The sequence below is a fragment of the Dromaius novaehollandiae genome, chromosome 16 (assembly GCF_036370855.1).
Source record: "Dromaius novaehollandiae isolate bDroNov1 chromosome 16, bDroNov1.hap1, whole genome shotgun sequence".
Lineage (NCBI taxonomy): Eukaryota > Metazoa > Chordata > Aves > Casuariiformes > Dromaiidae > Dromaius > Dromaius novaehollandiae.
The window spans coordinates 1,620,852-1,633,241 of NC_088113.1; the positions used below are offsets into that span (position 1 = coordinate 1,620,852).

Consider the following 12,390-nt stretch of genomic DNA (forward strand, 5'->3'; position numbering starts at 1 on the left):
GGCTGGAGGGAGGGGGGTCGCCAGGCAGTGACGGCTGCTGAGACGGGGCTCCGCTTAGGGCTGCCTCTGTGACCCTCCGCAGTACGCAACCCCCCCAGAAACCAGGCTCACCAAGACGATCGGGTATTTGGAGTACATGTGGCTACCTCTGCCACTTCTCCCCTAATGAGTCTGTTGTGCTCTTTTCTCCATCTTGCATTTAAAGCCACTTCCATGCTGCATATTTTCAAGCCCACAGCACAACTACAAATAGGCTATTTCTAGAGCTACTCTAAATAAATCAAACACAACAGAAATAAAACGACAATGTTGCACGAAGAACCACATTTAACATTCCTTCTAGATGTATGCTGCAACGAAAGCTGTGTTATGCTGATGCAATGTTTCAGTGTTTACAGTGAATCAGCATGAAACCTGGGTGATCACAAAATGTTAAAGTACACATTCAGTAAAAAGAGACGCAAAAGTTTGCATCTGTTTAAAAAATGAACTCCAACTATTAAAAGTGTCACCAATTAAAAACTTAACTAGATTCTAACATTTTTTTTTCCATTATAGAGTTTATCCAAAAAGGAAATAATTTGCCTTTAAACTTTCAAGGCTAACTTAATGGATTTTTCTGGCCTAAACAAGAATTGTATGAATTACTGAAAAGTAAATATAAACTTTTCAGATTCACTTTTATAACTACAGTGCCAGTTCATCATAACTAAATGCAGGTTCAAATTCATTTCCAATACAGGTCCCCTCAATTAGGAAATAGAAAAAGTGAAGTAAGGAGAGTTGAAATAGACCTGGCAAGCTGATTAACTGCATGCTGCATGCTCAGACAAAAAATATTTTTTATTACTACTATTATGTGATAAAGCGTTAACCAATTTTTGATGAAAGACATGAGGAACTCTTTCTAATGCGATTTAATCCCTGATCCTGTACGTGCAGATCAGGTTGCAGGGCTGAGGCCATAATTCCGTAGAACACTATTCATACACATAGATTGGGAGAAAATATACTGATTCATGGAAGTTCTGGAGCTCTCCAACATATTATTTTATTTATATAAATGGGACATGGATCAAGGAAACTCCACTGCTAATACACCAGAATACTCCCAATGATTTATATGCTTCTCCCCTCAGTCTCACCTTTCCTGAAAAATCTTGCATATGCTAATACCTCTCTTGCCTGTTCTTTCTCATGTCAGTGGTACAACTCCTTAGATCTATTGGATTTCAGATCCAAAAAAAACAGGTCAAGCAGAGGTTTAAAGAGGATGGAGGATCCAACTATATCAATCCAGCACCACAGAGCTGTCCTAATGTGACCTATAATCAACAATAAAGCTTTACATATGTCAGTGTTCCTATGGGGTAAACACCACCGATAAGCACCCCTGGATGTTTGCAAAACCGTGCCAGTGGAAGGAAATCTCCCCAAAGGAATCCTGTCACGCTGGTTAAAAAACCAAAAAACAAAAAACTGCATTTTTGCCAACAGAAACTGTGCTGATGTTGAGGTTTCTATTGACATGGCTGTGTCTATCAGAGCTCACTGCCCCTGCACCCCCAGATGATCCCAGCTGGCACAGCTTTTCTTACACATTCCTAACATAAGGCCAGCCTATCTTGGCATAATCATCTATGCCAGGCTTTCATCACCTATAGATGTAGCTATGCATAATAAAACTGTTAAGACTAGATCAGAGATAAAAGTCTGGTACATTAGGAGGAATGCTGCGCAATCAGAACTCAGCCATCTCAGGCAGATGGAGGAGTTGCTTGGGAGGGCACAGGAACAAACGCAAGCTGAAGCAGCTTAAAAGAGCTGTTCTAAGGCCCACAGAAGATGACTTTCCACAAGTCTAGCTTTTGCTATCCTAAAATGTTACCACCTGCAATCCTCTGCCAGAGCCCTATCTCAGAGCAGTCAGCAAAAGGGAGTATGTCCTTGGGTCTCAAGTGCTGCTGTTCACAGCCCAGAGCCATACCTCAAACTGTACTTCGTTAGCTTGTTAATACTCTAGGGTTTGCTTTCCATGTCTTAAGAGCAATGCTCCCTCTGCCTTCAGAGAGGGATCCATAAAAATTTACTCAAAGATAGGAGGTTAGGCCACTCTCCAAGCACAACACAAAGCAGCTCTTAGGCACACAGCCTAGAGGTTATCCAAGCCTTCCTTTGAATCACCTTGTAATGCTTTCTGGCTAGATCCATCATGCTTATTTTTCTATTCTTCCTCAATTTGCAATTATTATTTTACCATGTGAAGGACTAGGCCCAGCCTCAGCAAGCACAGGACAAGAAACAGGAATTCATCCAACCTCTTTCTTGAAGCTCATTAAGACAGCTTTTAGGAAAAGTGAAATCCTCCCCTAACTCCGCATGCAAAGAAGTAACTTCCAGCCACATCTTTATGATGCTCCCAATCCAAATCGGACACTTTTTCCTCCATAGTAAGTATCTGAACGGAAGTTGTTCTTCAGCATCACCCCTCCCCCCTTTTTAAAATCTGAATCAATTTTGAAGTGTAGTGTAAAAGTGGCACTAGTCTGGCATAAGCCCAGCCCTGCCCTACCCTAACCAGCTGGATTCAGTAAACTCCTTCAGACTCAATACCAGCTTTTTCAAGACCCTTATACTCAAGGTCCTGAGTATATTCAAACTTGACTGATTAACAGTCATTGAAAAATAATCAGCATATGGCAGGAACCTAGTAATTTCACTTTAAGTATGATGATCTCAACATAATGCAGAAAGTGTGCATCATCTTAATTCTGCAATAGGTTTATTTATTACAAGATTAAAAAAAAAAAAACACACACACAAAAAGATCACCCACACACTCAGCCCTGTCCCAAACCCAGATACAGCACAGAACCATTGGTAGGATGGTTATCCTTAAGGAGGTGTCCAGAATAACAGAGGACACTAAAGGAGTTTTTCACTGTTCACAAGAGTAACACTGCCACATAATAGGGAAAGCCAAAATATGTATGCAGGTCACCATCTCCAAGGAAATATTTTTCTGCCTGTGAGCAACAGAAGATAGAGAAGATAACTGAAATCACATTTTTCTTCAGACTTGTCTCACTATTCAGTTATCATCCAGAGGCTTCAGGTTGCAGAAGATCATTTTATGGAGGCAATAGTAAATTAAAATAAATTACAACAGATCATATGCACTATATAAGCTGCTGAATATTAGGAACTACACCAGATACAATTATATATATAGGGTCTGGAGTCATGCTCTGCAAGACAGAATTCCACTTATCTTCTAAAAAATGTTAATGGCCTTCCTGGTCATAAACACTATCAAAAAAAAAAAAAAAAAGGATTAATGTTCACAAAACAAATACACCATGAAGATACAGACAGTCTTGGAGATCTGAGTCACCATACATGCACCCCCTTGCTTTGTGATCTGGAAATCCAACAAGTGTCCAACACTTCAACATTTGTACCAGAGACTTCAAAACTGCACTGCAGCTGATTGCCTGGAATATCCCTTCATCACCCTGACCTGCTGAGATCATCCTTAAGAAGTTCTTAGTCTGTTCCTAGGTGCAGAATTGGACAGTATCACTTGCTCCTACTACTGCATGTAATTTTGAGAGAACAGGGCTAAATCCAGGTTACACACTTTTGCTAACAGATGCATCAATCAGGAGTGATTGATGGCAGGCACAAGTAACAGCATCCCTAGTGAAATTGCAGTCAAGCTTTTCTCTTTTATTGTACGGCATGTTTCATGTGCATCCACCATCTCTTTGCTCAGGTGCACTTTGGGAGAAACTCCTCTTCATGCTGGTAGAGCACTTCCACCACAAGTACAGTTTGAGGCCAGACGCATGAGAAGGCTAAAGCACAAGCTGGCAGCTATACTACCTACAAGACACAGCAGCTGACTGCAGCCCCCTCCCTTTTCCGTGGAACAAACCAGACTGGAAAGGGAACTAGGCTGTCAGAGCACGGCTCCCTCCTGAAGCAGTTCCTAGTATTGAGCTATGCGTGTACGAAGTGAAAAAAAAAAATCGAGTGGAAAAAAACAATATGCATCTTTTTTGAATCTGAGCTATTATGTGCGTTGCATCACTAAGACATCCAGTACAAGCCAGGGTTATGTTTGTATTTGGGGAGGGGAAGAAAGCTTCTCCTGGAGCTTAGTTAGCACCACTGCAGGATTCAGGAATGTCTGGCGTGAAATTTTGACCTGTTGTGTCAAAGAGGAACAAGAAAATAGCAGGATAATAATACACAGTTTAAAACTATATTTTCTCTGTCACAAAATGCATCAGCAACTTTAAAGAACACAAGTAAGTTTGATTTCCTCTATCCATGAATTCCTTTGGACAGCAGCTCTGCTCATATGGAACCCAGGCAATTCCTAGCACATTGTGATAGCCATGAAGATCAGTAACAGTATATTCACAGGCCATTTCTGCATCTTGCTAAACACTATCTGAATGGCAATTTCATACGTCGGTAATACACCGTGACATAGACTTTCCTCTAATATTATCCCAGGAGCAACAAAAAGCAAGAGGTCTTCATGGAGTGCTGAAGGAATGGAATAGGAAGGATGGGCTTCCTCTCATACCCCATGGGAGGAGTGACAGAAGAATTTTGTCTTGTAACCAGCACCACTCAGACAAGCCCACACAGGGGTACTGCTGCTTACCTAGTACCCGAGCAAGAATTCCTACCCAGAAGGAATGAGTTCACCATATAGGTTTACTAAGGCAGTAAGTAAACAACAAAAAAAGCTTTAGAGGAGGGGGTCACATATGCAAAGAGGCACATAATGTTCATGTAATTTAATTTACATGGAGGAAGTTTTCAACTTTTTTGCTAATTACTAAAACTGTAGAAGTAATTATTAATTTCTATGCAGATATTTGGCACACATTCTTAAGTTCTGCATGCAATTACAAGACACTTTCAAGGCTAGAAAATAACCCCTTTTATTATTTTGGAGAAACCAGATGACCTTTTTTGTACTTAATGGCCAACACTTGAAAAATTACCGAGGCAAGATACCAGATCATGCTGGCTGTGAACTGTGTTAGTATGAGAGCTCCAACAGGCAGCCTCTATGGCCTTATTCAACCACAACACTTCTCTTCTCTGTCTGAAAAGAAAAGGAAAGGAAGTGGTGGGAAGATGCTCTAACATGGCAAACAATAACAAGTGTATAGTACACTCACTTTGAATAAGTTACTGTTTAGAGAATCAGAGAAAGCAACCGGTAGCCAAAAACTGCCCCTGGAAAATTTCACTTTTTGAAGAAAAAAAACTCAGTCAACCAAGAAAATAATTAATATATTTACAAGAGAAGGAAAATGCACAAGACAAAAGCAATCGCTGATGACACTTTAATTTGATATGGCCAGACTTCTTTTTCAAAAAGAAAAAAACCTTGTAAAACCAACAGAGTAAGAGAGAACATGAAGACAGGCAAGTTTCATATTTACAGTCATTCAAAAGCAATAGTGTAAAAGCATATCTGAAATAGCAGTGACAGGAGTATGGAAACATACAAGGAATAATCTTTTTAGAACATTATTAGAATATTATATTACCTTAGCTATTAAAAGAATCTGTTGCACTTTTGACAGCCTAAGCCACCTGATTCTATTTCAGAGAAACTCCCTCAAAACCACTTTTGTGATACACGGGGCAGGGGGAAAGCCACTTTTTCCTCTTTGTAAGCAACAAAAAACCCTGCTTTTGTTTTTCCAGACATTATCAAAGTGGCACAACAGAGTTAACACTAATGCTTTACTCTTTGCTATTAAATTAAAAAAGTTGGGTAAAGGGAAAAAAAAGAGACCAAGGTAGTGTAATCATTCGGTTGGATTTTGGATGACAATCAGGAAGTAGTCTTTATCTGGAAGGAGGGGAAAAGAAAAAAAGAAGTTATTCTTTCATTGCTGAGAATTGTTCACCAAGAAAAAACACATTTGTATTTAGCAACAGTAAATTTCAGCATTTTTCCATTCCTCACTGATACACTTTAGAAACTGTAGAGCCTTTGCATTTGCCCTCAATGAACAAAAGAGGTTTGACATGTCAGATCACCTAAGTCTTACTGAGGAAAGAGTCACAATCTAAGAAACTGCCCGCTTCCAAACCAACCAAATTTAACTCAGTTTGTGCCTTAAGGTGTAGGCATAACAGGCACATGAAATGATCAAACCAAGATAGGTGGTGCAAGACAGTGATTTCCCATATCCCACAGGCAGACTGCTGGGCTGAAGTGGCTGCAGCTGTATTTGTTCTGGAGCAACATTTACTCCTCCTTTTTCATCTTAGAGATCAGCATTAACCAAAAAGCCTTTCTTTCTCAGTAATTGCCCTGTGGAGCAGTCTACTGGGATTGGAATTCCATCTTCTGCCTCCCCATCAGCACAATCCCACCAAATCTGACATGGTATGAAGGAACAAAGCAAAGTTTTTGCCACATCAGTGAACTGTATTCATCCCATCACTCCTCATTTCATAATTTGATGAAATACAGAGAACATTTCCTGAAGAGAAAGTTGCTGCTACTGCTATATTTTAAGACTCATGAGTGCAGCTGCAACATGCTGTGTTCCCCTCCTCTAAACCTGAGAATCTATTTTACTGTTTTGCTTTACACTGCTTCGCCTAGAATGCTGATCTGAAACTGCTCTCAAAACATCAATTTCTGACTTTTCTGGTTTTATGTTGAAAAACACAAAACACAGAAGGCTGCAACACTCTCTCAAATGCTATTCAGTGTTTTCCACTTTGATCAAAATGGAATGAGGAAAATGCATTCCCACATTCGAACATGAAGAAGCAAACTTAGGTCAATGATAAAAGGATTCAGCTCTGAAGAAAGCAAGACAGCTCAAATGCCTTGGAAAAAAAGAGTGCATAATACAAACAAAAGCAACACAGGGGACTCACTTCTTTCAGGCTCACACAATATCTATGTCAAAAAATATGCAATGGGCAAGTGTGACAAATCTCGTGAGAAAAGAATTCTACCAGATTCTCTGATGCCTCCTTTCACACCACTCACTTTTACCTGGTGCAACCATTATTTCGTTTTTCTTGGAGCGGATCCGCAGGAATGTGAGGTCATTCTGGGGATCAATGTCTCGCACAGTGCTCCTTGCCTTCATGATGAAACTGTGCATTAGGCCCGCATACTGAATCGTTGTGGAGTTGTCCATAGTGCTTTTGATAGGAATACCTGCAAGAAGTCACCGTGGGAACAGCAGGGGTCAGTGATGAAACACTGGAACTAATTCATCATCAGGTCCAACTGTGGTGGCCATTTAACCTAAGTAGATGTTATAGCAACACCTGGGGAACGGGATTAGGGGTGTTCTTTTTAAAAGGCTTAACAGAAGAACATGAACAGAAATAAAATGTGCAAAATTGCTTGTCTCTAGTAGCATCAGTCTCTTACTCTTGCTCTCTGTTATTCATTTGTTTATAAGATGCATAATATATTTTGGGAGAGACCGGGAATACCAGTGTTTCAGTTTTGTTTTTCTGACTGGGGTCAACTCTTCCTTTCAGAAAGTCTCCTGAGTATTGCAGTTAAATGACGGTCAAGTAACCTGGGCTGGGATCAGTGTTGAGTATAGAGGACATGAGCTGTTGCATCAGAGCTGAGGCTCTTATATTTAGTCGTTACAGCTGACACAGTCCTGCAGGTTCCCTGCTTCAATTCCTGTGCACCCACCAAGAGGGCAATTACACTGACACTGTTTGGCCAGAGCTTTCCTTCCTTTATACTTCTGCTATCCACTAGATGCACTTTCCCCGCAAAAGCCAGCCAAAATCCAGCTTGTGTCAGGCAACAGTAAAGCAGCTTATTACCAAACACTGGCATGACTGAAAAAATGATGAAGGTATATGCTCAAATATGTGACCTTCAGACTGCAGAGCACAACCGTTACAAACCATTATGTAAAAACAGCAAGCAGGAACACAAGCCGAATATGTTCAAGTGAGCTAAGCATGCAATGACCCAGTCTTCAATATATTCACATATAGTTGCTACCTCTTTGTCATCTTTTTTGAGGAGTATTTCCAACAAATATTCAATTTAAAAAGACGATCACACCATTTTAAAAAGCTGGGCTGCCCACGGTACTGTTAGTGTATCTGGAGTACTCTGAACATGCCTAACTGCATTGGACTCCACAGGGGCTTCAAAAAGAGACAACAAGCTTATGAGTCCCACGAGGCCATGAGCACAAGATAGCTGCTGAGCTACTCACCTCTGCCAAGATAGCGGCATTCCAGACACGCACCTCAGCAAGATTTTAATGTCGTAAGATCTTTTAGTGCTACCATTAAAAAATGCAAAAGCCTCAAAAAGGTAAGGCTTTGGTAGACTACAATCTCAAATGCTGGCAGAACTCAAGACACTTAAAAGCTTTTCCAGTGTAAGCTTAATTTATTTCTTTCAATAATACAAATGAGCTGGTAGAACAACAGGAAAGAGAACCCAACTTGCTCCTGTAGCCGCTAATTATTGTCAATTGGCACTGGCTACCAGAAAACCTTTGCTAAGGAGAGACATTTAACCTAAATGCAAGTAGCACAGTCAGCAGTCCTTAAAGTGCATGCTCTGAATAAATTCTATTTTAGATAACTGCAACTGGCACAATACCTTCAGAATTAACAACAATTATTCCTTGCACTCCCTTTTGACTCTGAATTCGCTTCAGTGTTTCTTCTACCTCAGCCTGCAAAAACAGAAAGTGCAAATCAATAGAAGATGAGGCATCGTGATGCCTTACAGGCACTATTTGACTTGAAATAATTATTTGTAATAACATATCTGAAAATAAAGCTGCACCAAGATGATTCAAACAGACACCACACATTTCCAGAGAGCAAAGTACAGACATCGTTGATACGACCATTTCAGCAAGCCCTTTTCAGTTGTTTCCCAGCTGTCTCCATTCATTTGTGAAGAGTGCATCACTCATTTGTGATGCAAACTTGGACTCCCTTTTAATCTTTTCACCCCTCTCCTCTTCTCCAAACCCTCCTGCAACCTCATGCGTTGGTTTCTTACTCTAGGCTTGCTGGCTTGTAACTGGAAGATTGCCTAGTCAGACTGCTACAGTTTAGGTATAATGCAAAAATCATGTAGGAAAATACAGGTGGAATTTAAGAACAAAATAGAAAAAGATAAATTCTGGGTGTAAGACTATTTTCTCTTTTATCAAATGAATGCTAAGAGCAATTAAACATAAGAAAAGTGAAGGAAAAAGTGAACTATGTTCTTTCCTTATGATTATGATTCTTGCTGGGAGAGCTACAAGATTATAAGCACTAACAATAATTTACTACTCCAAGGAATCAACTTACAAAAACAAAAAAAACCAAAAACAAACAAACAAACCACTGAAGGCCCAGCTGTCAGTCCATTTGCCAGATCTGCAAAATCATCAACGACTTCCTAAGAGCTTTCAAACCCCTCTGCAAAACTTTAATCGCTACAAGAGATCAATCAAAATTTACCCAGAGGTCCTCTAACAGAGCCATAAATATTTCACCACCAAAGGTTTATTCCACTGCTGGGTGAACACCCTTAATGCAATGTTTGGTATTTTTGATTCCCACTAAAGGAAACAGAGGCACAGGGCATCTTTCAAAAAGAAAACAAAACAAAGCCCCATAGAAATCATCTAGAAGAGAAGAAAGGGATTACCTAAACCCAGCGAAAAGGCCAGATATGTATGGTGCATTTGGACAACAGAGCTGTGTTTGTTAGGCATTGTGAATAACCCTCTCTCTGTCACCACCAACCGAGCACAGTCATGTTATAAGCTCTGTTCCCTGGGAAGCGGGCTCATCTCAACCTGGCCTAGACCTCAGAACTAACAGCAAACTTTCTGCAGGACTCTGTTAGCGTAAGTAGCTTGGAGGAACACACACTGCTGCTGCTGCGGCGAGATGTTACTACCTAATTTTGCCTTTATGAAGCAGTTTGTCTGTCCTCTCTAGCACAGAGAAGTCAAAACTCAAGCATTTTGACAAAGCTTTTGATTATATTTTATGCTGGACAAATTCCAAATGGAAGAAAAAGGGGCTGAAACAAAGAGCAAATTACAGGGTGCACAAAAGCTGAGAAATAAATGGTGGCAGACTGTCAGGTCTGAAATAACTTCCTGACTTCTTATTTAAGTCCCAATTTATGAAACACTTTCCTTCGTCAGAGCTTAACAAACCCTGTTTGGACACGAAGATGCAGCCGTGCAGAACGATACCCAGTTTTGATTTTAACAACCAACCTGCAGATAACCTAGTCTCATTCACAAGGCAGGGTGAACTCATCTAACAGTTCAGTGCTGTTTCAACTGGAAAGCCCTGCTTCTCCTATTCCCGCTCCCTGGCACGCATGTACCACTTAAGCACTAGCTCTGATGCTCCTCAGCCACCTCCGTAAGCCAATTCAACCAACTAAACCAGGAAAAATATTACTCGGGAAAAAAAAATTGGCCGTTATCTTGCTAACCAGACAAAGACTATCTTAACAGGGAGCTGAACAACCACAGGAGATCGTACGTGCGGATGGAGAGAGCCGCTCGGACGGGAGAAGGAGACAAATCCTGTCACACAGCGGCTCTCACGTGAGCTCAGCTACACACGCAGCCGCTGCCTTTATCCTGAAAGCCCGAACTCCTCGACTCTCCCTCAGGCCTAACGGACCACGCCGATTTTCCCACCTACAGCCCAGGTCGGTGTTTTTATTTCTTAAGAAACTTCTCCAGCTATTTTGATCCCGGGTTTTGTAAGTATCTTTCACCTAGTAGCACACTTGAAGGGGAAGCGGGGCGGCGGCGAACGGGCACCGGGCCGCAGCCGCGCTCCTGCCGGGCCGCCCCGGCGCGGGGGGGGAGCGCCCCGGCGAAGCAGCCCCGCGCGGAGCCGGGCCGGGCCGCCGCCGCCGCCGCCGCCGCTCGCTCGCTCGCTCCCGCCCGCCCGCAGCCCTCCGCGGCGCGGCGCGGCCCGCCGCCGCGGCCCTCACCCACCATCTCGAGCGCTGCTGCCGCCACCACAGCCCAGTCACGGCTCCCCCTGCGCATGCGCCTCCCCCGTCACCAATCATCACACAGGAGAGGCGGGCCGCGCCCCCTTACGGGCGGCTAGCCTCGCCCCAGTCCCGGAAGCACTTGTTCTACGGCAGCAGAGGAGGGTCAAGCGCCTGCGCCGCCGCCGTGATGGGGCGCTCGGCGGCCCCGCCCTCCTAATGCTGCGGTTTCTCGGGCCTCTGCTGGAACCCAAAGTTCCTCTTTTTTTCCAGGAGGTGTCGCGGCGCTGCCCTCTTTCTCACGGGCCTCTCTCCGCGCAGCAGGCGGAACCTCCCGCTCCTCGTTGCCGCCGCTCAGCCGCGGCCCGGGCCGAGTCCAGAGGGAGTGAGGCTGCCCAGGTCTTCCCCGGGCGCCGCGCTCCTGACACCAGCGCGGGCAAAAAGCCTGGGAACCGACCGGCCTCGAGCCCGGGAATTAATGCCATGAGGGTGATAGCGGCTGCTCCTTCTGCCCTGCGCAGTACGTTGGACGGAGGCCTCTGGAAAGGCTGCGAGATGTCCTAGTCTTAAGACAGAACAACCACAACAAACCCCTGTGCCCCCACCCCCCCCAGCCCACCCCGAACCTTATCCAACACAGTGGGTGCTAAATATATGCAGTAACAAAATCTGTTAGATTCCTTTCGTTTTCCTTGTTTACCTGGGGCCATTCTCTGCCTGAATCGCGTTTTGCTTCTTTGGGCATTGCAATCCTGTGAGCAGTGTGCACGCAGAAAACTGACGCTGAACTGCTCACAGCAGTTACAGAAAGCAGACGTTGGAGCAAAGGCACGTGGAAATCCACCTTTCACAATGACTCAACTCCTTTTTTAAAGATTAATCTTACTCAGTGTAGCCATTTCTGACTGCTTTATAATGATTAAAAGCAGTGACCACATTTAAGAACAAGAGTTCAAATTAATGGAGCTGCAAAAGCAGTCTATATTTCACATAGAAAAGATACAGAAAGGGAAATAATGACCTCATAAAGTTTTTTTTTTTTCATTTATTTCCAAGATACTTTGAAAAACAGGATTTGCCATAGCAGATCAGGTCACTGGCCCTTCAAATTTGGAATCCTGTTCTTAGCAGGGCTACTTTCTGGTGGCTCAGAGAAAACAATTTCTCTCTAATGAACATCATCAATGTTGTGTTACTATAGAGTTGGGAAAGAGGGTGAGAGTGGACATGGGATCAGAAATCTGAGATCAGGAATAAATCCTTCTTTAGAATCATACAGTTATTTTCTGTTTTAGTGGATACTTACAGCTCTGCAGCCTAGTTCTTTTTAATGCTAGTATCTCTTTCTAGTCCAGCAATAA

At 42.8% G+C, this 12,390-nt stretch overlaps 1 protein-coding gene across 5 annotated transcripts; it reads right to left on the reverse strand.

The window, feature by feature from the left end:
- Nucleotides 1-3,116: 3,116 nt before the first annotated feature.
- DYNLRB1 (dynein light chain roadblock-type 1) lies at nucleotides 3,117-11,842 on the reverse strand. 5 transcript variants are annotated; one of them, XM_064521266.1, is made up of 4 exons: nucleotides 11,031-11,171; nucleotides 8,657-8,732; nucleotides 7,055-7,222; nucleotides 3,117-5,128 (listed from the first exon to the last, which is right to left on the reverse strand). In XM_064521266.1, the coding sequence occupies exons 1-4, from the start codon at nucleotides 11,082-11,084 to the stop codon at nucleotides 5,103-5,105; spliced, it is 324 nt and encodes a 107-aa protein (XP_064377336.1). In that variant the 5' UTR covers nucleotides 11,085-11,171; the 3' UTR covers nucleotides 3,117-5,102. The 5 variants fall into 5 exon arrangements, with proteins under 5 accessions (XP_064377336.1, XP_064377335.1, XP_025971520.1 ...); XM_064521265.1 differs by having other exon boundaries at nucleotides 7,049-7,222; XM_026115735.2 differs by lacking the exons at nucleotides 3,117-5,128; nucleotides 11,031-11,171 and adding exons at nucleotides 5,359-5,887; nucleotides 11,730-11,842 and having other exon boundaries at nucleotides 7,049-7,222.
- Between the last annotated feature and the right edge of the window lie 548 nt (nucleotides 11,843-12,390).